Source organism: Enhydra lutris, unplaced genomic scaffold, assembly GCF_002288905.1.
Source record: "Enhydra lutris kenyoni isolate GAN:26980312 unplaced genomic scaffold, ASM228890v2 scaffoldscaffold13, whole genome shotgun sequence".
NCBI classification, from domain to species: Eukaryota; Metazoa; Chordata; class Mammalia; order Carnivora; family Mustelidae; genus Enhydra; species Enhydra lutris.
In genome coordinates this window covers 25,207,317-25,232,806 of record NW_019154097.1, presented here as the reverse complement: position 1 = coordinate 25,232,806, position 25,490 = coordinate 25,207,317, and the positions used below count along the sequence as shown (strand labels likewise).

At 45.6% G+C, this 25,490-nt stretch overlaps 1 protein-coding gene across 1 annotated transcript in view; it reads left to right on the top strand.

Annotated features, from left to right (window-relative positions):
• LOC111146103 (BMP/retinoic acid inducible neural specific 1) overlaps window positions 1-25,490 on the top strand; it is a 171,476-nt gene that overhangs the window by 28,605 nt on the left and 117,381 nt on the right. Inside the window, exon 2 of the mRNA XM_022501493.1 lies at window positions 18,566-18,833. Coding sequence (XP_022357201.1) covers window positions 18,616-18,833 — 218 coding nt within the window. The 5' untranslated portion in view covers window positions 18,566-18,615. The remainder of the gene's footprint in view (window positions 1-18,565; window positions 18,834-25,490) is intronic.

Sequence of the window (25,490 nt, the reverse complement as noted above, 5' to 3'; positions counted from 1 at the left end):
GATGAGAGGATGATAATTTGCTTAGAAAGAGAGCCGTTGTGATGGGGAGGAAGAGTTTGGACCCTTCTCCCTCCATTCTCCGTCCTCCTTTTTAAAGACAAAGCTGTCCCATCCCATTGCCATAGAATCAGCCCCCATCCCTTGAACCCCTTTCCCCTGGTTCATTTTATCGTATTCATCTGAGAAGAGGGGATCCATCCTCTTCTATTCTCAAACTCTCTCTTCCCTCCCTTTCTCTCTTCTCTCTCATCTTGTCAGGTGAACACGTCCCATCTGGCCCCGATTCTCTGCGAGGCGCCCCCTGCATAGAAAGTAGATGGTTCTGAGCCTCTGAGGGTGGCTGAGAGGAGAGCGGACCAGGAAGAGCCAGGCTGGCAGCGGCAACCTCAGTGAGCTGCCTTTTCAAATCAATACCACAGCTTTGTTTCCACCCCCGCATCGGACTGCGGCATTCTCACTCATTCTCGCTCCCTCCACTCCCCTGCATGTGGGAGCTCCCGCACTAGCGCCCATCATCCCCATCCCCTCCAGTGTGTTCCCCAAAGGCCCAACTGTCTCTCCATCCCTCACACACATGACGGTACAATTGCTCTCACATTAATGAGGAGCTGAATTTGGGAACTGGCATCACTGGAAATGGTCTTTATGCTAAAATGAAACAAAACAAAACCTTACCCCCAAAAATCAATTCTTCGAGGAACAGGAGAGAATGCTCTGAGTTGTAAAAATAGGAGGCAGGAGGAGGCGTGAAGGTGGGGTCTTTACTCTTGGTTTCTGCCATGAACTAGCTGTGGGACCTTGGGCAAGCCTCGGTTTCCTTTTTCATGAAGTGAAGCCCTGCATTTGATTCTCTTTGAGGCTTATTCAACCTAAAATGATTTCAAGTATTAGCAGGACATTTCCGGTGGGTTTTCTTTTCAATTTACACAAGATTCCAGATGCCAGTAAGACATATTGATATGTAAATCAGAAGACTTTTACCCACATGTTTCACCATAATGACAAGGAGCCCCCAGGAGGGCTGGCTTGGCTCAGGTGAGACCCTGCAGAACTTCCTGACTGCCTGAAATCTTTTGGTGCTTAAGGAAAACCTCTTTCCTCCCCGGAGGTTCATCAAGTACAAGATGAACCTCAAACCGTCCAGGTTTTAAGATTCTATACTTGGAGCTAGAAGGCTAGAGCAGACGGCAGGCACCTTGGGGTCACTCCCCACCACAGAAGAGTGTTGATAACCTCACACAAAGCCAACTGCAGGTTTAGAGATGTCAACTACCTCCTGCCCTATGGGAACCAGGTGTCCCATAAGTACCTGTTGAATGAGTGAAAGTCACGGATATTTGATCACAGTATATCGTAGTATGGCAGAGTCAGAAGGGCCCTAGAGCTCATTTAAAACCTCCCAACTGTTATCTACATGGACAGACTGAGACCCATGGAAAGGATGAGCCTAGACCCAGATCACACCGTGAATTAGAGCCTCAGACAGGCTAGAGCCTGGGTCTTCCGGCTCCCAAACCAGGACTTGGTGCGCTGAGCAACTCTCCTCGTGCTCTACGTTGTGACTTGGTTCACACAGTCCTAGGATAACCATTTCCAGGGGCCCTTCTGGGTTTGGTGTAAATTATCTGAGCCTTTTAAGAGAGGCCCAGCTGGGGCATCCTCCTTTCCTCTTGGGCTGGCTCTTTCTGTTGGTCTCTGTCAGGAGAACATTATAATTTTCTCCCCTCTCTCCAGCAGTGCATGGCCACCTCATCACTCACTCTAACAGACCCTGCTGAGTACCCACAGTATATCTGGAAGCCATTTTCTGTTTGGAAGTCAGTGGCGGTCAGCCAACATTTCAGTAATATTTGCTTTCCTAAGGCTTAGACAAGTCAAATCCATTCACTTTCTTAGACTCGATCCCTCTTGCCTGGCACAATTTCCCCTCATCTAAGGCAAGCCAAAATTGAGCTTGGTGTATTTTCTCTCATTCTCTTTCCCTTCCTCCCTCCTACCTTCCCTTTCTCCATCCTTCCTTCGTTCTTTTCCCCTCCTTCCTTCGTTCTTAGTCTTCCTTCTTTTCCCCTCCTTCCTTCATTCTTAGTCTTCTGTTTGTTGCCTCTTTGTCTTCTCCTTCTTCTTCTCCTCTTGCTTCAACCCCCTCCTTCCTCCCTCTCTCTCTCTCTCTCTGTTCTTTATTCAACCAGTATAGAATCATAGCCCAAGGGACGCCTGGGGGGCTCTGTCAGTTAAGTGGTTGCCTTCAGCTCAGGTCATGATCACAGGGTGTCCTGGGATCGAGCCCGGCATCAGGGTTCCTGCTCAGCAGAGAGCCTGCTTCTCTCTCTCCCTGTCTGCTGCTCTGCCTACTTGTGCACTCTTTTGCTCTCTCTCTCTGTCAAATAAATAAGTAAATAGATAAATAAATGACAATATTAAATTTGAAAGCAATCTAGGAAAACATGTAAGCCAAACTTCCTGATTCTGTAGGCACAGAGACCAAGCTCCCAAGAGCTGGGGTATCGGTTACCTTGTCTTGCCTCTGCAGTAATATCAGGAGTGGGGCGAGAATTTAGGCATCCTGACTCAGCGTAGGGCAGTTTGCATTAAATCTCAAGGCATCCTCTAATTTATCCTACATATGATGTAGGAAATTGTTGGTGTTTGGAGCTGACAGCCAAGAAAGAATTCTTGAGACTTCTTCAGTGCAAAAAGGTAGTGTCGTTAAAGCACGGGGACAGGACCCATGGGCAGAAAGAGCTGCACTGGGGTCATGAGGAGTGGCTGATTATATACTTTCAAGTTGGGAGGGGGTCTGGGTAGCCTTAGTCTCTAAGGAATTTTGGAAGCAAGATTTCCAGGATCTTGAGGGGGCTAGCTGTTGTTAGGCAAAGGTCGTTTATTACTGTCTAATGAAGCCTTGGTCGTGAGACCCTACGGATGTATATCGGTGGGCCATTCTCTTGGAGGATGATTGCTAACATATTTCTTGGGGTGGGGGGTAGAGATAAAGTTTCCAAAGGAATTTTTATATGTTAAAGTAGACTCACAGGATCCTGGGGGGCTGGGATAATGTTAAGGGAAGATTGACTTTTGCCCTTAGCAAAGTGTTAACATTGAGGCAGCTGAGCTCCCAGAGGAAAATCTCTCTGACCCTTTCAAGGACTTGTCAATGGGCCATAAGCAGCAAGGACATCTCAGTTTTCTCTTTTGCCTTTGTTTCCCACATCATATAAATAACACTCCTTTGGGCTTTATCTTTGCTGATTGCCCTGGAGCTGGGGTCAGATCTAGGAAAAAGCAGGAGACATGTTTGAATAATGCTAAACTCACTACTTCAACCCTCTGGGAGTCCATTTCCTTGCCTATGAAGTGAGGATTGAGTTTCCCCATCCTGCAGACAACACAGGGTTGTGGTGGGAATCAGATGAAGTCATGAGGCCTCTCGGTTCTAGAGTGCTAGATAGAGGTCCATTCCTGCCACTTGGTATTATTAGCCCTCTCGCTCAAACAGGAGCTCTCAATATTCCAAAGTTGTGTTTATTCTGTAGTGAATATTTGGGGCATCCTGGCAAGGAAGCTGGTATGATATTTTGGGGCAAAAGACCTCCTTTAGGAAGTCTCCCATTCATGGACTGCCTCCCTTGTGCTGGGCCCCAGTCCCAGCAGGGAGGTAGCCACCTTCTCTGTCTGCATTTAAAGATCCCTCCGTCCCAGAGTGCAGCAGCTAGAAATAGACCAGGCACTTCCTTTGGAGTTTCACAAAAATGGATCCTTTGGGTCAAAGGCTCCTTAATCTGGAAAACACAAGCTGTTTCCCTGACTTGAGGCCTCAGCTGACTTCCTAGGTTTGAAGGAGCTTTGGTATGGAAAAATGGTTTGTGTTTTGAAGATTAAGGTCCTTTCATCCAAAAGATGCATTTTTTTTTTTTTCTTCTTTCCTCAAGCTCCCCATGAAACACCTTGTTCCTTTCTGGCTTAAAACCTGTGAGCCTCCTTTCTTATGCATAGATGGATTAGGTCACACCTTGCATCCCCAGCCAATGAGAAGGAGAGGACCTCAGTAAGTACTTCCTGCCCCCTCTTTCAGGACCAGCGCTCCTCTCCTGCTCCCCACCTGGGCAGATCATCCATGTAAATGCAGTAAAGTCAGCTAGGACTCTTTTTTAAGACCTCAGATTCTGGGATTTCACTTTCAGAATTGCTGATGAAGTCTGGAAGTGAAGGTGCATTTTAAAAGCAGAGAAGGCTCAGGACTCGAAAGTCCCCCCAACTAGCTTAAAGTCACGTGGCACTGGAGTTTGGGGACTATGTCCCCACAACCCAGGGGCTGACAGTGCAGGGTAGAGGCAAAGACCCAGATGTGCCCAGAATCAAACATCATGGGTGACTCTTAACTATCCACGATGTGACTCTGAATAAGTGACTCAGCTTCCCTGACCCTCAGGTTCCTTATCTATGAAATGGGAATGGCACCATTATCTAGTGTGTCTGTTAGCTCCCCAGCTCCCCAGCACACAGCCTGTCAACCCATTGGCTTTCAGCAACTGGCACTTATTATTAGAGCTCCTTCCCCTGTGGGCCAGCCTAGGTAAGCCCATCTCACTCATCTAGACTGGGCTGTTCTTGTCCCTGCAGATTAGCTGGGGTTCTGCTGTCAGCTATAGCTGGCTGGTCTATTCCACACACTCTTCATTTTCCTGAAACACAAGCACATCCATCTTGTGATGCTAGAAGAAGCACGAGAAGTTAAACAGAAATCCACATGGTCTCTGGAGCTGGAGACTCAGAACTGAAACTCCATCCCTTCCATGTCTGAAATAAAGTTTGTAAATTTCCTGACACGGCTCCTCTCATCCACTAAATGTTCATGAATTATTTTTGATAAAGTTCTGGGATCTAAGTGAGGTTCGGTGGGGCGAGGTCCGGAGCCGATGGCTAACAAAGAATTCTTAAGACGTCCTTGGTGCAGAAAGGTGGTTTATTAAAGCACGGGGACAGGACCCGTGGGCAGGAAGAGATGCTGCCCCGGGGATGTGAGGAGTGGTCTGTTATATACTTATAAGTTGGGAGGGGGGGTTAGGGATGGCGTAAGTCTCTAAGGAATTTTGGAAGCAGGGTTTCTAGGACCTTGAGGGGCGCTATTGTTTGGGAGAAAGGTTATTTATTACTAGTAATAATGCCTTCTCGTGAGACCCTTTAGATGTATATCAGTGGGCCATATGCTTGGGAATGATTGTCGACACTATCTTGGAGGTTTAGAGAGAAAGTTTCCTAAGGGAATTGTTAAAGTAGACTTACAGGATCCTGGATGGTCAGGCTAGGATTGTCCTTTGCCCTTAGCAAAGCCTTTAGGTGGGGGTAGTTGAGTCCCTAGAGGAGAATCAAGTCATTCTGCCTGTTTTAAGGGCTTCTCAGTAGGTAAGGAAATTTAATATTTTTTCTTCTGCCTCTGTTTCCCACATCAATTTTCATCACAATCAGTAGAATCAGGACTCAAAAATGGTGGCGAGAACGATTAAACCCAGAGTTCCCAAATCAAGCAATGTAGCTGGGAAGCCATGCTCAGAGAGGTGGGAAGTTTTCTTGAAACCATGGAGATGGGGCTAGATGAGCCCTTCTGAATCAGACAGCGTGAGGATTTTCTGTTGGAGATTTAGATTTGAAGGACGGTGGGAAGAACCCTGGTTATCGCTCATGGTGCTGCATGACTTTTGAACAACAGTGAGGCCTTTCCTGGAATTAAGCAATGGCCTCAAATGACTCTGCCCATCAGCCTCTTCTGCCAGGACAGTGGATCTTACGCTTTAGTTTATGTGGTATTTACCTGGAACATTTATTAAAAATGCCCATGTGTGTTGAGAAATTGTTGTTCTCTGCTAGGGCCTTGTGTGTGGCCAACAACAGGAAACCAGACTTACGCTGGATTAAGGTTAAAACACACACACACACCCCAAGGGCAAATTGCTGAATGTTTCTGACTGTTCTCCCCTGTTACGTAGAAATAGTAACCATATCTTCTTCAGAGGCATATCTTCTTGAGAGCTGAGGGAATCTTGTGCCTTGTTAAAGGAATTTACAGGTATTACCTTGCTAAACGTTAATTTTCTCAACTCTGGAAGGAGAGGTATTAATCTTTGCCCTCTGTACATTAAAGTAGCTCTGAGATCAAGTGAGAACCCAACCCTTTGCAGCCAGAATCATGCCGGCGTGCAGGGATGGGATGAGAAGGGCCTTAAGAGAGAGGAGTGGGAGAGGATGCATAGAGTCTCCAAACCGACCACATTTTTTTCAATCTCTGATGGCCCAGCCGGCACCTACTTAAACACTCAGATATGTGTCCCCTGACTTCTTCCTTGGGGTTCCATGACTGTCCTGGACAAGCAGCAGTTGTACCTGTAACGGTTCTTTGGGTTCATCGTTTACAAAGCCCTGTGAGAAGGAATGAAGCTGTTGCACAAGAACTAGCAAAGCCCAAGGAGCTTCTACTCAAATGGATCCACCAGGATCCTTCCAGCTGTTTTCATTAGTGACCTGATGGACGCATCAAGCCAAGGGTCAGAGCTTTTGATGAGTAAATGTTGAAATTTAGGTTCAGATGGAAACCTAAGTGTTTTTATTTATTTGTTCCACTGAATATTAAGAATAGATGAGCCACAGGGAAGAATTTAGAGCCATTAACTCGGCAGAACACTGTTTATTTATTAAACAGTTATATTTTGAGCATCTGCGTAGTGCCAGCTCCCATCTTTGGCATTCCTTCCTAACCCAGAATCTTCCGTATGCTTCTGTAGGACCAGCAACCTTTTCTCACTCATCTCTGCTTCCCAGGCAGCGTCTGGTTTAGTGATTTGCACACAGTAGGTGGGTTTGCGTGATTCTGTCACTGGTCCTACTACCTGAAGTGCCTTCTCTTCTGTCCCTTTCCCCCCACTTCACTCCTTGAATCATTGGAGCCTTAGTAAAATCTCACCACCCCTGAGAAGACCTCTTTAATAGGCTCTGTTTGACTTACTTTCTGTTTATTCCAACAACACTGTTTAGATCTCTGATAAAACTCAATCCATTGTCTTCAGACTTGGAGTATACAGATTTATCTCCCTTACCAGCTCTGTGGCTCCCTAAAGCCGTGGACACTTTCTTATTTTTCTTTGATTCCCCAGTGGCTGGTACAGAGGCTGGCATTCTATCCCAATGCCAGAACCCCATGCTGTTCTTTTCAGTCAGCACTAATTTCTTTTCTCGGTCCTATTTTTCTTTTTTCCTTTAATTCTATATCTGTCCTCAGCGTTTATAAATATCCTCATCCTATGAAGAAAAAACAAAATCCTCCATTGACTGTTCACTTTCCTCTCTGGTGGAGAGAAAAGGAGCCTTGGCTAATGATTTTTTGATCTTCCTTTCTTTGCCAAGTGCTCTACACTCTCTGCCTCTGTGTACTCATGCCCCATTCACACCTTAATCTCTTTCAATGAATATTCGGTTCCCACCGAAGCACTGAAAACTGTCACCACCTCTGTATTCTTAATTCCAATAAGCATTTTGAGTCCTTATCTTGTTGGGCTCTTCTCTTAAACATTTCTGCTCCTTTGGCTTTGTTGACAATATTCTCTCTTGATTCTTGTTCTCCTCCTCCTCTTACAGTCCCTTCTTATTCTACCTCATGGGGTTCTTTCTTTTCTTCCTCATCCTGCCCAAATATAAGTATTTCTCTGTGCGTGTTTCCCACCACTCACCCGAGAGTCTCACACAAGGGTTCTCATCCATTTCCAGAGCTCTAACCACCATTAGTTCATACTGATTTACAAATGTCTACTCCTAGCCCTGGCCTCTCTGTTGATTTGGGCGTGAGGAATTCTAGAGTCCAGTTCTGACCTGAATGTTCAACAGACCCCTCAAACTCAACGGGTTCAAGAGGGAACTTGTCCCGTGAATGGACATTCTTTTTCATTATTGTTTATCACGCATGACGTTGTCATCAGTCTGATCATCAAAGCAGACTTAGGAGTCACCACAGACATCTTTCTTTCCCACCCCATCCAACCAGTCTCCAAATCTTGCTAATTTTATCCTCCGTTCTTTTAAACTTTCTGTCAAATATAAGATATCTTTTTCAGACCCTATCTGACCTAGACTACTCTGATGGCCTCCTCAATTTTATTCATGTCCCTTCTTAAATCCGTTCCCTGCCCCTACATTTGGAGTAATCCATCTAAAATGAAATTCTAACATAGAACCCCTCTGTTTAAAAGCCTGCAGTGGCTCCCTGTGGTCCCAGAGGTCTAAATCCCACATCTTGATTTGTTGAGTTCATTCATTGAATAAGTGCTGATTTAGTGCCTACCCTATGATCGGATCCAGAGCCTAGGTTTATAATGGGGAGAGGGGGAAGAATCTATGCCTTTAAGAAACTATCAGTCATGTGTAAAGCCATGATTATAAAGCGTGTGACCCTATTTAGCTCCTTTGCTTCATTTCCTGCCACTCCCTGCTTCAAAATTCCCACTGTGGAAGCTTTGAAATGTTTTAGATCTTATATTCACACCACACTTCTTCATTCCTTTCACATGTTTCTCTCCTGGCCTGAAATATCAAGCTCACATTTTTCACCTCATAAATGCCTCTTTATCTCCTTAGGCCTTGCGTGGGTGTCATCTCCAGGGAGCATTTCTTGGACACACTCCCTGGGGGCTCCATGCTCCACAGAGCATTGGGCATACCCCATCTTTGCCCTGTTACATTATGTGCAATATATATTTCTTTGTCCGTTTCCTACTTTGGACTGTGAGAGCTAATTAAAACTGTAGGGACATTCAACAAATATTTATTGAATTTTACCAAACTGGCCCAGAAAAGACATTCTAAAATGTTCATTTCACTTTCCTTTTTGAAAGCTCTTTGGTAGAGACTGCTGATAATTTTGAGGGAATGCTTAAAAGGCAGTTTCCCTGAATTTAGATCATATTCCTAAATGTGGCTCCAAATGAAATATTTATGAAGGAAGGATACTATGCATAACTTACATTGTTAATTATAAACAAAAAAAGAGTCTTCTGGATCCTTTCAAAAGTCACACAAATAATTAGTCCACATATTTCAATTTTCTTTCAGATTACCATGGCCTTCCCTAGATTCACCATTTCTAGAAGTTTCACACCTCAATTTAACTTATCAGCCATTCTCTTCATTAACATCCTCACAGTTAATTTGTGGTTGTTCATGATTGTCAAAACAAGGAAACCACAACTTGAGGATGGTGTAGTTTCTTACTTTGGTGTGTTCAAGCACTGAGTCATAGAACATAGAATTGGCTTGCGTTGACGTTTAATTCTGTCCATTAAAAAAAAGTGACATTGGAAAAATAACCAGTTTTTTAAAAAAGAGTCTCAGTTTTGTCATCTACAAAACATGATCTACTAATGCTATCTATTTCGTAGGATCGTCCAATGGGTGGAATGTCATGGGCCATGAGAAAGAGTCTGGCATAGTATCTAGCATAGCCTAGGTACACAGTGGTCTTTCACCATCTTACTGCTTCAGTTAAAATATAATGTAAAGCATGAAGAGCCTATTGCAAAATTGGGAAATGGGTCAGGACAGCACAAGAAGAGGGAACAGCATGAGCAGCGTGAGTCATCAAAGTTGATAGTGTTTGGTCAATGTGGTTGGGGGGAGTTTTCTAGAGAACTGGATAAGTGGAGGGTGGGATGTGAAAAAGTAGATGTAGGAAATGGCGAGTATATATGAGATGCAGCACATAAACATTGCTAAATGCAAGACTAAGAGGTAAGGTGATCCACCACAGAACTACTGAGTTGTTCAATGAAGGGGGAGGGGTGTCACAGTCATATCTGTGTTTGGAAAAATCCATCTGGCAACCACAGTGGTGCTTAGGTTGGAGGCGGCAGAGATACATGAAGCAGGAAGACCAGTGGGAAGATGATTGTCATAGTCCCAAGTGAGAGAGAGCCATGTTTTGAATGACAGATAGCAAGATGAAATGGGCTTCAAAAAGAGATATTTCTGGGGCACCTGGTTGGCTCAGTGGGTTGGGCCTCTGCCTTTGGCTCAGGTCATGATCCCAGAGTCCTGGGATCAAACCCCACATTGGGCTCTCTGATCAGCAGGGAACCTGCTTTCCCCTTCCCTTTGCCTGCCTCTTTGACTACTTGTGATCTCTCTTTCTCTGTCTCTCTGCCAAATAAATAGATAAATAAATAAAATCTTAAAAAAAAAAAGAGAGAGAGAGATATTTCTCAGGTAAATTGTGCAAGGGAGAGAGAGTGAGAAGCCAAAGATGTACAGTATCACACTGAGGTTCACAGAGAAGGACAGAGTGGTCAAAAAAAAAAAGTGGCTGGAGAGGAAAACAACTTAGCAGGCTGTGGAGATGGTGGTGCTGGTGGTGGATCTGGTTGAACGGAGTCAAAGCAGACTTCCGGAATGATCTCAGGCCTCCCACAGGAATGGAACGTCACAGACTGTGGTTCTCTCGAATGGGGAATACCAGAGAAGGGGAAGTTTGAGAGACTGATGATTGCTTTAGTCTGGGATACTTTGAGTTTGAGAATTGAGAATCCTGGATTGAGAAATCCAGGATTCCTAGAGATGTTGATTATGTGGTTGAAATAATATAAAATACATGAATTATAATGAATACTTATTCCAGTGGTTTCTAGATTTTTTTTTTTTATAATCACACACCTACCAGTTAAAATGGTTGACTAAACACTTCCCTATGAATGTATGTGTATAAATTACTTACTCATGTTGTCTTTGTCAGGTAATATCACAATTCCCTGCTGCATGATGTTTACTTAGAGCAAGGGTCAGCATTAATAATAGTGAATATAAATCCATAGTGTCACTAGTCCTCTCGATCATCTTAAATTATTTTGGCCAATTCCAGACAAATCTAATTAGATCCTCCGTGTTTTGGTTTGGCAATGTAATGTGGCTGATCTTCCATCATTTTCTTGTTCCCATTGGCTTAAATTATAACTCTGGTAAATCCTTCATTTCCTTGTAAGCCATGTGACCATTTCGTGACAGCTGGTTTAGTTAAATCGGATCATGTAATTTTAAACTCCCTATCACTAGGCACAGGTAAACGCCAAGGCATCACAGTGCACTGAAAGTGAGGAAAGATGGAACCCAGCTTCTCCACGCTGTCAGGCTCCCACTTTTCACTCCAGTACACCTCGTGGTTTGTGACTATCTCCTGTTTGGTCTGAGTATTGAAAATAGTAATAAACACGTGCACCAGAACTTCTAGGATTCTTTCTAGCTTCGTGTGCCCTGACTAGCGAATTCTAATTGGACTTCATGGGACTTTTACCTGGAACAGGGCATTGAGTGAAGTGTTTTAATGCATGAAATCTTTACTCTGATCAAACAGGATTCATAGAGTAAAATAGGAAAAACGAACAGACAGAGTTTGATTTTAGTCTTCCACTGTTTAAACTTACTTTCTAATCAGGTCTTCCCTGACATTTGGATGAAAGTCAAGGGAAGTCCATGATTTTTTCAAGTTATGTTCACCTCTTTCCCTCACATATGGTTTTGGTTCAGGGTCTAGGTCAGTATATTACAACAAATAAATTGAATTTTATTTAAGGTGGCGACATCACTCTTCCCCCACGCTCTGCTGTCTTTCTGCGGCTTATGGTTTTGGTCTGTCTCCTTCATCTTGCTAACCTTGCTCATGTCTTGATCAAGATGCAAGATTTGGTCAAGAATGAACGGACAAAGAAAGAGCATGTCTTCCTCAACTAGTACTTTTTGGAAGAGTTAGCATCAGTTCTCCCAGGGCTTAGCAGGTTTAGTGCTAATGTTTTTCACATATAAGCACTTTGGGGAAATATCTGAAGCTTCCCTTCTTCTCTGGGATCCCTTACTTGTGATTCCTTTGATGAAAGGAAATGCACCTCTTTCCAGCTGCTTACGGACCAGTAGGGGACCCTTGGTAAATGGCAGTGCGATTCTAGTTTCCTTTTGCTGGGATCACCTCTCCCTCCAGGTGGGAATCTAGGGCAACCTCTCCTGGCTTTCTTTTGTATGCCCCTCACGCAGGATCCATGGGGAACACATTCCTTTTAGGAATGAGCTAAGCGGTCACTTCTCAAATTGTAGCCTCTACTCTACACCAGGTTTCAGCCTGTCCCTCCTTAGGTTTCCCTCTTTAGAATTCTTTTTTCAGATTTCTCCGGTATGAGTTAGACACCGATCAGCCATATCCCACCCCCCCCAAAGCCCCTGGGGAACATTGATCGTGTTCTTTGAGTGATCTTGTTGAAGCCCGAAGTGCAGGGCTAACCCTCTGATATCAGCTCCCTGTTTGGGGGGTGAGCAGGAGTGTTCACAGCACAAAGCTACTTCTCACTCAGGCTCTGCTCCTGATCCCAGCATCCAACTCTTTATGCCATCGTGTGCGTTAAGAATCTCAAAAGGTATATTTTGGCTACCTTTTTTTAAGTCCTGTAGAGTGGGCATATACCTCTCTCTAGAATATCATACCTATTAATTTGAGCTTCGGGTGAACTGAGATTAAAATAGTTGCATTTTCAAATTCCATTTAGGGCGCCTGGGTGGCCCAGTGGGTTAAGGGTCTGCCCTCAGCTCAGGTCATCATCTCAGGGTCCTGGGAATGAGCCTCCATGTCTGGCTCTGTTCAGCAGGGAGTCTGTTTCTCCCTCTCCCTCTGCCTCTCTCACTCACTCTCTCTCAAATAAAAATAAAATCTTTAAAAAATAAAAAAAAATCCCATTTAATCCTTATCTGATCTCTAAGAGATATTGTACCTTTTTTTAAAAAAATATTTTATTTATTTATTTGACAGACAGAGATCACAAGTAGGCAGAGAGGCAGGCAGAGAGAGAGGAAGGGAAGCAGGCTCCCTGCCGAGCAGAGAGCCTGATGCAGGGCTCCATCCCGGGACCGTGGAATCATGACCTGAGCTGAAGGCAGAGGCTTTAACCCGCTGAGCCACCCAGGTGTTCCAATATTGTATCTTCCGATACTGCCCACATTTCACAGATGGAGAAAGTGAGGCACCAGGGAGATTTCTTGTGTGCTTATGGTCACCCAGTTTTGTAGATGGCTATCTGGTGAGAAATGTATTCCAGAGATCCAGGTGTAGATGTTGAAGCCTGGATGAGGTTGTCAGGATGTCCCTGGCTTAGGAGGCAGGCACGGTGGGTGACCTCAGATCAGGCAGTCAGCCTCAGGGTCCTCTAGAATGGGAGACCGAGGGGGTGATGCCTTTCTACTCTCTGGCCCAGAATGTGAGTGATGGCCCAGCAATCCAAGCAGAGGGCTCCTGGGGAGGAGCTTGGTGATCATGCTGCTGGAAGACCCTTCTCTGTCTCTTTGTCCTGCATGTGCTCCTCTGATGTAAATAATTTACAATGGCAACGGTTAGAGAGTGTGCTCTGTGTGGGATGAACCCGATTCCCTTAATAACACTCCAGGCTTATATATAGCACGGTTCAGCCAAGGGCCCACATGCTCTCCAGGCCACAGCCCCCATCAGCAGCTCCCCATCCACCAGGGCATCTAGCAGCAGCAGGCCTGTGACTCACTCAGGGTCACAGGAGGTCAAGGGCAATGCTTGGAATAGAACCAGCCTCTCTTTCACAGGCTCTAAACCCCAGTGGCAGGAAGTTTCCTTTATGAATATTGGGAAAATAGCAGTCCTCAAAGGCATGGTAGTAGATGTCCAGGACTCTCTAGCTCAGAGGATTGGGGGCTGTGGCCCTTGAGCAGGGGAGTTTGCATTTATAATATACTTATTGTCTATTTGTTTATTGATTTTGGCCAAGGAGGCAAGCGGACAGTGGCTCAACCCAACAGCTGCAGGGGACAGTGAATTGGATTCTCCCAATGTTGATAAAAATGTGGGGATTGATGAGTGACCTTCCCGGGCAGAGTCATAAAGCAGAAAAGGCTCTTCCTAGCTCCACACCGTCCAATCAAAGGACACACTGTCCATGTGTGTAATTTTAAAGCTTTAGCGGCCACATTCAAACAATGATAGGAAAGAAATTCTCATAACACATCTTTTTTTTTTTTTAAAGATTTTATTTATTTATTTGACAGATAAAGATCACAAGTAGGCAGAGAGGCAGGCAGAGAGAGAGAGGAGGAAGCAGGCTCCCTGCCGAGCAGAGAGCCCAATGCAGGGCTCGATCCCAGGACCATGGGATCATGACCCGAGCCGAAGGCAGAGGCTTTAACCCACTGAGCCACCCAGGCGCCCCCTAATAACACATCTTATTTAACCTACTACAGCCAAAACAGTAATATTTCAATATGTAATCAATATAAATATTAGGGAAATATTTTAGATTTTTTTTATTCCTACTGAGTCCTGAAATCCAGTGAGTGTGTATTTCATTCAGCACATCTCAGTTTGGACCCGCGATTTGGATTGCAAATGCTTCAGAGCTACGTGTGGTCAGTGGTTCCCACATGGACCAGCGCGGCCTCCAGTTCTAGCTCTGCTGTTTGCCAGCTTTGTGGTGCGGGGCCACCGACTTATCTTTTCCAGACCTCAGGTTCCCCTCCCCACATGAGTCAGGCGGGGACGGTAACTTGTTCCCGTGTTGCTGCGAGAGCACCCGTGCAGAGCCGCTCTGCGGTTCCGAGCACGTCCTCAGTGCTCAGGGAGTGCGAGAGTCCTTCCTCCAACGGACTCGCCAGCACCCAACTGCTGGAACCTCCCCTATAGGTGGCCTCCGACCACATCCAGAGGTAAACCGGTGCCAACCCTCCCTCATTTCCTTCCTTCCACGGACATTTCCTTTGCTCTCAGGCATCCGCACCGCTCACTCCTTCCTTTCCTTCAGGTCTCTGCTCCAAAACCTCTTGGCAGGTCAGCGGGGGTTGGGGGGAGGGAGAGACACACACACAGAGGTAAAGCTCATGGGCTCTGTTCTCACGAAAGCCCCTGCTGTCCTGTGTGCTTCCGTGAGCACCCACCCATCCTCCTGCTCTCTCCCACCCCCTAGACTTGTTGGACGCCACCAGCTCTGCTAGGATTTCCCTTTCCTGTCTCTGCTGAATAAAACCTTCCGTGCTATTTAAGGACCTGCTCAAATACCGCCTCTCCTATAGGATCCTTCCTGGTCTCTTTGTTGAGAATAAAACCTTGGCCTCTGCTCCTCCACTGGACGTTTTTTCTTTAGTTGTTGTCATTGTCACGACAGCGTATTTCGTATTAGAATTCCTCTTGCATGGGGGTGACCTCCCCCTCCCCATAAGCTGACTCTCTGGAGGGTGGGACCTCATTGCAGCAGGCGTGCAGTGAGGCAGGGGAATGTAGTGGAAACTCTAGAGATTTTATAAAAGGATAGATGTGGATTAGTTTTGAGCTTAGGAAATTCACTCCGTGTCTCCAAGCCCCGAAGTGTTCACCTCTTAAATGCGTAGCCGTCTGTGAAGAAACCTCGTGAAGAAACCGTTATTAACATCTAGTCTGTACTGGGTGCTTTGGCTACTACCAAGACAACAGACTTTTTTTAGACCCAATCCCACAGTAGATGCTCAATAAATATCAGTCACGGGTCCCTTCTATTATCCTGGGTCTCTGGTACAGTTGGTGCTATTATGGGCCTGTTCACGGAGTGAGAGTCCCTGTGTCTCCCTGATAAGACATTTCGGGAACATGCATACGTTCTCGCCCAGCAAAATATCCATGTCTATTAAAAGGCACCCTTAGAAATTTTTCATTTTTAGTTTCATTTTTTTTTTCTGTGCATTATCGTGATTTTCTAAATCAGCAGAGATATGTTCACACAATTCTTCCATGAGTCAAACCCACTTGCTGGAATGCAGAGTATCTCACAAGCCCCGGTGACAGAGAAGTCTCAAACACAGCCACATGTACCCGCTGCCCTGCCGAGACGGAATGATGGCCAGGACCTGGAAGACAGGTGCCTGGCCTAGTCACGGTCTTAAGAAAAAACAGTTGGGTTAGCCAGGGTTTAACTTTGCACGACTGACATTTGTGTCCAGGGTTCTTTCTGGTAGGGCCGTCCTGGGCATTGCGGGATGTTGAGCAGAATCCCTGACTGCTACCCACGAGAAGCCAGCCAAGCACCCTCCATCAGGACATTCGAAGTTGTCCCTTGTGTGTGTGGGGAGCGGGGGGCAATGTGGCTGCCACTTGGGAAACAGTGGATTCGATGGTTCAAATGTTGGCTAATTCTAGGCCTATGGGCTGAGAGCGTGCTTGCTCTCTCTCTCTCTCTCTCTCTCTCTCTCTCTCTCACACACACACACACACACACCCTGCACGCACGCATTGCCATTCCATGGATAGGCTCATTCTCCATCTGAAAGCTGCAGTGCTCCCCATCCTGGCTGCTCACAGACGGCCTCGTAGCCAAGCACTCTCCCCTGCGCTTCCACCCCGCACCCACTCCCGAGCCTTGGTGAAGGCTGAAAGGGGGGCATGCTGTGCTGTCAGTGTGCGGTAGCTCCCCACCAGGATCTGCGAACAATCCCCTCCACCCCCCGCGCTTGCCACTCAGGTGGGCTCCGGCAGAAGGTTGGCAGCTGCCGCTGCTGCAGTTCTGCGCCCGGCATGGACGGCTTTGTTTTAGGCTCTGAGCGAAACTTCAGGCCACCGCTTCTGCCAGCCCACCCCTCGGCTCACGTGCTTCCGTCCTGGGACCTGACAGTGGGGGCTTGCTGCGCCGAGGAGACTTCTGCAGCTCCTCATAATAAAATGGTTCAGTTGGGCAACAGAGGGAAATAGCCCGTGGGGTAGGAAATTCACATCGCCGTCTTTCTGCGTTTTTTCCTCTTTCTTAGCTTTGCTTTCTTCCCATTTTCAGCCAGGAGAGTAGACAACTAAGGTATCCCATGTCTTCATGTTTATACGTGGTTTTACACTTGACAAAATGTGTCCTTGACATTTTTAAATGATAGACCTAAAACTCTGAGGTCTGGAGAAAGGATGTGATTGTCCTGAGTCGCACAGCGAGCCATGTGTAGAGACCGTCTTTCAAAGGTTCTTGCCAGTTAAAGCCAAAGCGGAAAGCAGACCCAGAAACAAGCATCAGAAAAGATACTGAGGACCAACTTTCCCAGTCACACAGAATGAGCAACCAGAGCTGTGAGAAAGGAACAACCAACACTTCTTTTTAAAAGATTTATTTATTTGAGAGAGAAAGAGCGCACGGAGAGTGCGAGGGCAGGGGAGGAGAAGGAAGGAGAGGGAGAAGCAGACTCCCCACGGAATAGGGACCGTGACAGGACCCTGGGGTCATGACCTGAGCTCAAGACAGATGCTTAACTTGCCTCTCTGCTTACTTGTGATCTCTGTCTGTCAAATAAATTAAAAAAAAACAAAAGACAGATGCTTAACTGGCTGAGTCACCCAGGTGCCCCCAACTAACACTTTTTGAGAGAAAGAGAAACGGGAGATGATTTTTGAGGGTCTGAGCTCTGCTGGCTACTGGAAAATACATAGAACTTGGTCAGGGCAGTGGAGACCACGCACAGAGACTCTCCCAGCAGGGACTAAGTGGACAGGATCAGTGTCAGCATTCATCATTGTCATTAACCTCATCATCGTTGATGCCATTTATTGGGCACTTAATAAAAGGCAAACACTAGGTGGGACATTGTACATAAATTATGTCAGTCCATTCTCACACCACGTTTTATAGATGGGGTAGGGGGACACAGGGATGTTCAGTGACTTGCCTGAAATGATACTGTTGATAACTGGTGGGACCTGGATTCAAGGCTGCCTTTCAATGTTGAGGAAGATAAGCTCTTCTAGAATAAGCCGGACGCTAAGCTAGTAAGTAGAAAACGAAGGTAGATACAAACGTGTACTCTTGCAAACTTGTAAGTATCCAAAGGCTAAGCATGGCCCGTGGTCTCTCTTCTCTCCTCCCCACAAAGAGCCTCCGCCCCAGCTCTCCCTCAGTCTTAAAAATTTCTCCAGTATGGTACCAGGGTGCTATGCTATCAACCCCCACAAAAGAAGAGGTGGGCAAGGACCCACCTGATCCCTTGGCCCTTAGTTTCCCGTCTGAACACCAGGGAACCTTGAGGCTCGGAACCCTCAGCGGTGAATTCTCTGGTCTCTTGTGCTTCTGTCTCCACATGCCTCCCTGGACATAGGGGACCCAGGTTCTGTCTCCTTTCCTTCCATTCATCCTTCGAACACATTTGCCCGAAACACCTATGGTGTGACAAGTGCCAAGGTAGAGGCATCGAATCCCACCCTCTGTTCTGCACCTGAGGAGGCTGCGTCCTTACGAGGCTAAGCATCGGTCTGTGCTCAGGCACGCACCGTGCTCATGGCAAAGCAGGAACGTGAGCCCAGATCTCTGGAGAGGCCATGCCCTTCACCAGAAGTCATTCTGGTTTTTGTAAACCTTAACACACTGGACTGATGTAATATTATGAAGGTATGTTAACAGCATTTTTTTTTCCTGTGTCTTTCTCTTCCTTTTATTTTGTTTATTTTTTTCTCTCTCTCTTTCCTGTCTCCCTTTCTTTCTTGTCCTTTTTTTTTTCTCTCTCTCTCCTTTTTTTTTCTTTTTTTTAAATTCTTTCTCCTCAGGACTCCACAGAATGGAGCAAGAATGAGAGGAAAAAGGCCGGCAGAAAAGCATGAACTGGAGGTTTGTTGAGCTCCTCTACTTCCTGTTTGTATGGGGCCGTATCTCAGTGCAGCCCTCCCACCAGGAACCAGCTGGGACAGACCAACATGTCTCCAAGGAATTTGATTGGCTTATTTCAGACAGGGGGCCTTTCCACCACTCCAGGAGCTACCTATCCTTTGTGGAAAGACACCGTCAAGGATTTACAACCAGATATAAAATATACAGGTAAGACCTGGGTTGAGCTTGTCCCCATCTCCTGTGCCTTTCATTCGTAGAGTGCTATTTGGGGTCAGGCGTGGGTATGGGTCTCGCCATATGGAGGAACAATGGGCCAAGGGGTCAGGAGGCTGTTTGTAGTTTCACCTTGTTTTTGTACTTTGCACAAGAGATGAACCATGACAAGGACAAGAGCAAATAGCTAACATCTACTGAGTGCTGACTGTGGGCCAGGCGTGGACGGTGCTTACTGCCTGGTATACACGATCTCAGTTAAGCCTTCGTCATAGTCGTCATGGGTAGACTCTACTTGTTCTCTCCATTTTACGCACGACGTCACTGGTTTTCAGCTAGGCCAAATGATTTGCCTGAAGTCCCACTGGCAGTATGTGATAGGCCTCAGCTTCATACCGTGTTTTATCTGCACCCACAGTCACAGGATTTTTAACCAACCACATCAGATGAAGGTAGTGTTGTTGGCAAATGCTATTAATGTACCAGCCTCCTACCTAAACCTATTCATGCATCTGGAAACAAGTAGGGACCGTCAAAGAATAGCCTTTTCTGATTTGGTTCTTGATCTGTTGGAATGTCGCTCACCCAAAAGGACTTAGCCCAAAGTTTTTTCCTCTTTGAAACCATCTTCAATTCTCCCCATTCCACTCTTTTACCTTCTCTTTGATATTCTCACGGCTCTCTATACATATATCCCCTTAGTTTTAAACGGTCTGAAATTAGAGTGCATCTTTGTATTCCTTTCTCACGTAACTAGAAACCCATTGAGGGCAGGACTTAGATGCAATTCAATTCTAGATCTCTTGAGTGGTTTTGTCCTATCGTGTATCAGAAACACGCAATCAATGTTGTGGACTTAAATGAGTTGGGGGATGCAAGAAATTCTCTAGAGGTATAGTTTTTGTCTTAAGGTCAAGGAAGAAGAGGCATATCCTTAACCATTCTGGGCCATTTAGAATGGGAGAACCAAGGAGCATGGTGGAGGAAAGGACCCTGACCTGCATCTGGGAAGGTATGCGTTTAGATTGTAAATCTTCTTTGTATATGTTATGACAATGGGCGTGTCTCCTTTGCACATTTTGTGACATTGTAGGCTAGGGATGTGAATTAATGCTGAATATTCAAATCCTACGTTGAATAGTGGCTGAGGTTTTGCAAGTTTCCATCTATGAAAGAGCTCACAGATGAGCCTTGAAGGGTGCTAAGTGATCAGAGAGTTACTGGGGGAAGGTCCTCTGGGAACGAGAGAAAGCAGAAACACATGGGAGCATGGATATGGGGTGTGCAGGAAAGGGGGAAGGAGCGCAAGGGTGAAAAATAGGGAGTTTCTTTCAAAAGAGAATATTGGAATTTTAAATTATTGATTCAGAAGACCAGTGCTTGGGAGAACTATTCCTACACCACCTAAGAATGAGAGTTACCTACATTATTTCAAAGTTGGGTCCTCGGCATAATTTCTGGTGTAATATAGCCATGGTTCTTTGTGAACCTGCGTAAACCAAACGTGGGCACTCCCCAATGACTCGACAGAACACACTGTTCTCTGACGTCGCAGGGACCGGGAAAGACTCAGGCTGAGACGGAGGATTTAAGGGAACAGAACAAGTGGTGGAGATGCAGGTATTTTACCCTGTCTGCGTTTTGTCAGACAACGATCACATCTTGGTTTGACATGTTGGCTTTCGCTTCCATGTGGGCCACCTGAGGACACCTTACAGCTGAATGACTGGGGTTCACATTTCCATTTTAAAGATCAGAAGATGACTGACTTTTGAATAAAGTCCTGTAGCTGAAAAATGGTGGATGCCGGACTGGAAAGAAAGTCTGACTGTAAATTCGTAACCATACCGATGAATGTGATAGAAAGAAAGGCATCCATTCATTATTTACAAATGTTTCTTAACAACTGCCATAGGCCTGCCCCTGTGCTAGACCTTGGGGATTGGAGATGAGTAGTAATGCTTGAACATGATGGCTGTGCTTGGGGTTTGGAAGGTAGCTAGCGTGCGTGGTGGATGATTAACCGATGCCTGTGATGACTGTTGAAGTACCCTAGACCCACGTGGATACCCTGAGTAGAACCATAGAGCACTTATGATGGGCCATCAAAGGATGTCATTGACATCTCACAACAATCTCTGAGGTGAACAGTGCCTTGGCATTTTGCGGATTGGAAAACCAGGACTTGGGGAGGCTGAGTGCCTGGCTCCAGCTCATCCGGGTGGTAAGGAACAGAGCTGGGATCCAAATATGGACCCACCTGACCCCAGAGCCCTCCTTCTGGCCACCATGGTGTCCACACATTGAGTGTTCCTGAACTCTGCAGGGGCTCTTACAAACATTTTTCCTCACAACCACTTTGTAAATATTTGGGGCCTGGTTTTAGAGAGAACTAAGAAGGTAAAGGTTCTTAATGAGGTTGGGGGTCAGGACATCTGGATACTAACGCCAGCTTTCTGGGCACCAGTCTTGTGACATTAGGCAAACTCCTTCCTCTCTTGGATCCCACCTTCCCCACCCATCAGATGGTAGCCTTGATAACGTCAGTGGTTTTCAGCCTATGCTCTTTTAAAACCTTGAGAATCAATGAAAGAAGTCATAAAAGCTATTGCAGTGTAGCACGACAAGCAAATTGTCTTTGTGTGGGGGGTGACCAGGCAGGACCCCCCAGCCGTACACAGCATTTACACAGAGATGGTCTTACTCTTCCACTCTCGTGTTCTGATGTTCCATATGCTTTCTTTGGGATCCCATTGCTAAAGCAAAGCATGCTGTCATCCAACGGGCTGATTTCTAGGATGCTTTCTAGTTCTAAAATTAAGTATAAGATTTAACCGAGGTCACGTGGTTAATTAAATGATGGAGTTCGACCCAGAAGTCAGGCCCCTGGTCATCTAGTTATTCCTTCCTTCATTTATTTAATCCTCAAATAATTATTAAGTACCGGCTAGAGGCCCAGCACCGTGTTTGGGGCAGACAATACAATGATGAGTAAAACAAACAAGGTCCCTGCTCTCCTAGGAGAGACTGACATTAATTAAACACATACATGCATGCACGCGCACACACACACACGCACACTAAGTGCTACAGAGAAGAAAGTGCAGGGTAGATATAACTGGGAGATCATTAATACCATCAACATTGATTTGGAACCTACTATGTGCAAAGACCAGGTGGGGTTCCTGACCTGATCGGCACATGGACACACGTGCAGATATGTACCCAGAGACAAGTGTGCCTCTCCAGGCCAGATTCAGACCTGAGCCACAGTCAACTAGGACATGCTCCTCAGGGTGGTTGTCAAGTGACACTTTGTCCTCATCGCATGCTGCTTTGTTAAAGCATGAAAACACGTCTTCCGGCGATTTCCAATGCGCCTCCCTGTGTGCTCACGTAGACCCAGCATATCAAACACTCGACATTTGCATCATGACAACAAGGCTTTTCTCCAGGAACGTGCCACACTGTCTTGTGCTAGACAGCCGGCCTTATGGAGGTGCCCTAGCCCTCCAGCTTCGGCTAGCTTTCCCCCACCCTGCACTCAAGCTGGGCCCCAGGCTGATCTGGGAGCTTCAGAAAGAATCTGAGGGGAGATCTCCTCTCCTCACTTCAGTGGGTTAAGGCCACTTCTTTCCTCCTCATCATATGCACGCAGAGGCTGGTTTCAGGTCATAGACTCAGGACAAGGAGTCAGTGCCACAGATAAGGAAGGGAGTTTTTCCCGTCAAATCCCAGCAGAAACCTTTTCTCGGGTTGCTTCACAAGCCAGGCCATAAGATGCATACAAATAGTGGTTTAGGTGCCCAAAGCACACGCTCTGTCATGCCTCAGTCTGAGCGGAAGCATGGAGGCTGGGCGATTTTCTGCATGCACCTGCCAACATCGTTGATCTCAGAGTTAGGGAACCTGGGCACTGGCCCACCTCTTCTGCCTCTTCCATGCATGCTTTTGGCCCAAATAATGGGATTTTGGAGCTTCTATTTTGTCGTCTGCAAAATGAGAGTGTTAGCCAAGGTGATCTTCAAGATCTTTGCCTTTTCTGAAATCCCATGATTCCATGAAATCTTGTCCTCTGAAGGTATTGCCTGGAGTAGTGGAGAGGACTGGACTTGGAATGCAGAGACTCAGGCTTTGTTTATTTTGGACCCACTTTCTGGCTTTCTCATCCTGGGCCAGTGCATTTTGTGTATCATTCATTCATAGAATTTAGCATCAGTCCTATGCCATGAGTTGTGCTATGGTTCAGTCATACAGATATGACCAAAAGAAAACAATGAAGTGTGCTTGCACACAGACATGAACACACACACCACCAGTAGTGTCCACCCCCTCCTCCCTCGAACTCAGAGTTGAGATTGGAGGCTAGAAGCAAAACAAGAATCAGTAAGCACACCGTTATCATTCCACAGATAGGAATGGATAAGGAAGTGTTCAGGTCCTCAATTTTCTCCTCTGTGGGAAGGGATAATGATGTCCGTCTGTCCTACCCACCAGGTCCAATGAGTTACAGTTCACGTGAGAATGCTTTGTACAGTTTAGATGTTCTTCTATCTGCAAATTATTTTTCATTAAGGTTCTAAATCATCATTCGAATAAAATCATTGATTTTCACTTTCTGTTAAGCCCATACATACATTAGTCATTAAATACTCATGGCCATTCTGGGAGGGAAATGCTATTATTGTCCATATTATGAATAAGAAAATGTAGGCACCAAGAGGCTAAGTAAATTGTCCACGTCGCGTGTCTGAGGAAGTGGCTCAGCTGGGAACCAGAAGCCGGTCTCTGAGATCCCACAGCGGAGCCCTTACCATATGCTCTTATGACTTTGTCTAAGTAACCCTGTTTATCATCAGATACTGAGAAACTCCCTCTGCCCTTGGGCAAGTTAGAACGTCTCTGAGGTTCAGGCTTCTCATTTGCAAAATGGAGGTCCTATGAAATGCCTTCTGTGCTTGTGGTGAGAAGTAACTTGCTATCAAACATTTGGACCTTGGAATTTGGCAGGACCTATATAAATCAGAATTTACCCCTTTATCTCAGATGGCTGATGGCATTACTAGAAATGATTTCTTTTGTTCTCGAGATAATTTAGAAATCAGTCTTGTCCCTTAGTATTTGTTACTTAAAAAAAAAAAAAGGCAGTTTGATCCAAAGTTATTTCCTGCCTTTTTGTGTATTATTTTCTGTTTATTTTTTCCTGACTTTGAGCTCATCAGTAATTGCAAAATGTAGCAGTTACATGAAAGGTGGTTTCATATTGAGTGGTTTTCCCTCCAGGTTGCTGAGCTAGTGGTTTGTGGCTCATGGTGTGCCTTCCTCAGAGCCCTAAATAAATACCTGAAAGTTGAGTGTAAATCAAATCTTGGGAAACCAAGTCTGATTGCCTAACTGTCTCGCACATTTATTTCAGACTTGCATGAATCTCAGCTCTAATCTGATATCCTAATTGTTCCCTTATGTATTTCACAAAAATATCCACAGTAGGTTTTGTGGTAAAGCTACTTGGCTGAATGAACGGGGCCAGGGCAGGGTGGATGGACGCCCCGAGGTGAATGAGATGCGGTCCTTATCCGGAAATCGTTCAAGAGTATCTGTTGGGTACCTAGATATTCCAGATGCTCTGCCCTGGGGAACCAATAAGATACAAGGTAGCTTGGACTGCCTTCAAGGAGCTTACAGACAAATGACAGTAAGGGAGAAGTCTACCACTGAACCTCTCAGGATACTGGTGGTTGAACTTGAGGCCACCAGCCTCCGGATTCCAGATAGATCTTAACATCCCATGGCACAGGGGTTATATTTCTAGTAGTGCAGGAAAATTCAGTCTCAACTGGCATTTCTTCAAGTAGATTAGATGGAACTCCAGTTCAGTGAGATGTTAAATGGTGTTTTCTGGAATGATAGCAAAAAAGATCCCATAGTCAAGGAAATAATAACAATGATGGTAAGTGAATTGCTAACGTGAAATCTTACCAAGTATCCATTATGAACACACTATATACATTTTCTCTGTTTAGAAACCTTATGCAAGGAAGGAGAGCTCATTTCTGGGAGAGTGGCATATAGCATAGGCAAGGAGATTCCAGGGCCTGTGTGTTTAACCTATGCCTCCCAAATTTTATATGCACATATATATATAAAATATATATTAAAAATACTTGACCAAATCTCTTTGACCTCACAACCTCTTATTCTCAGAGGTATTGGAATTCTGGAGAGCAGGTATAAGGAGTTGCTGGCCCTACCTGGCTTTGAGTGTCTCTCCTTTGGACACAGCCTGTGTCAGAGCCCTCTTAAAGGGACACCTCTTTAGCTGGGAAAGCTGGAACGTGGCTGAGGAAGCTCCCCTACTTATCAGACTTTTGCTTGGAACATTTTAGTCTAAGTCTGTCCCATCCTGGTTTACAATGGAAAGAGAAAAAAATCAGCAGCCTCATTTTCCCTGTTGCAGGTAGAAACCTTCTCTTTATTTTTTTTTCCCTCTCTTTTCCTTTGCATTTCCTAAATTTCTGTGCTACCATTTCTTATTTTGAATTTGGCATTCCTGCCGGTTGTATAGAGACAGGGACTTCAACAGGCCAGAGCCACGGTCAAGGAATGAGATAAGACCTTGATTCAATATTGCAAAGGAGGACCTGCTCTGTA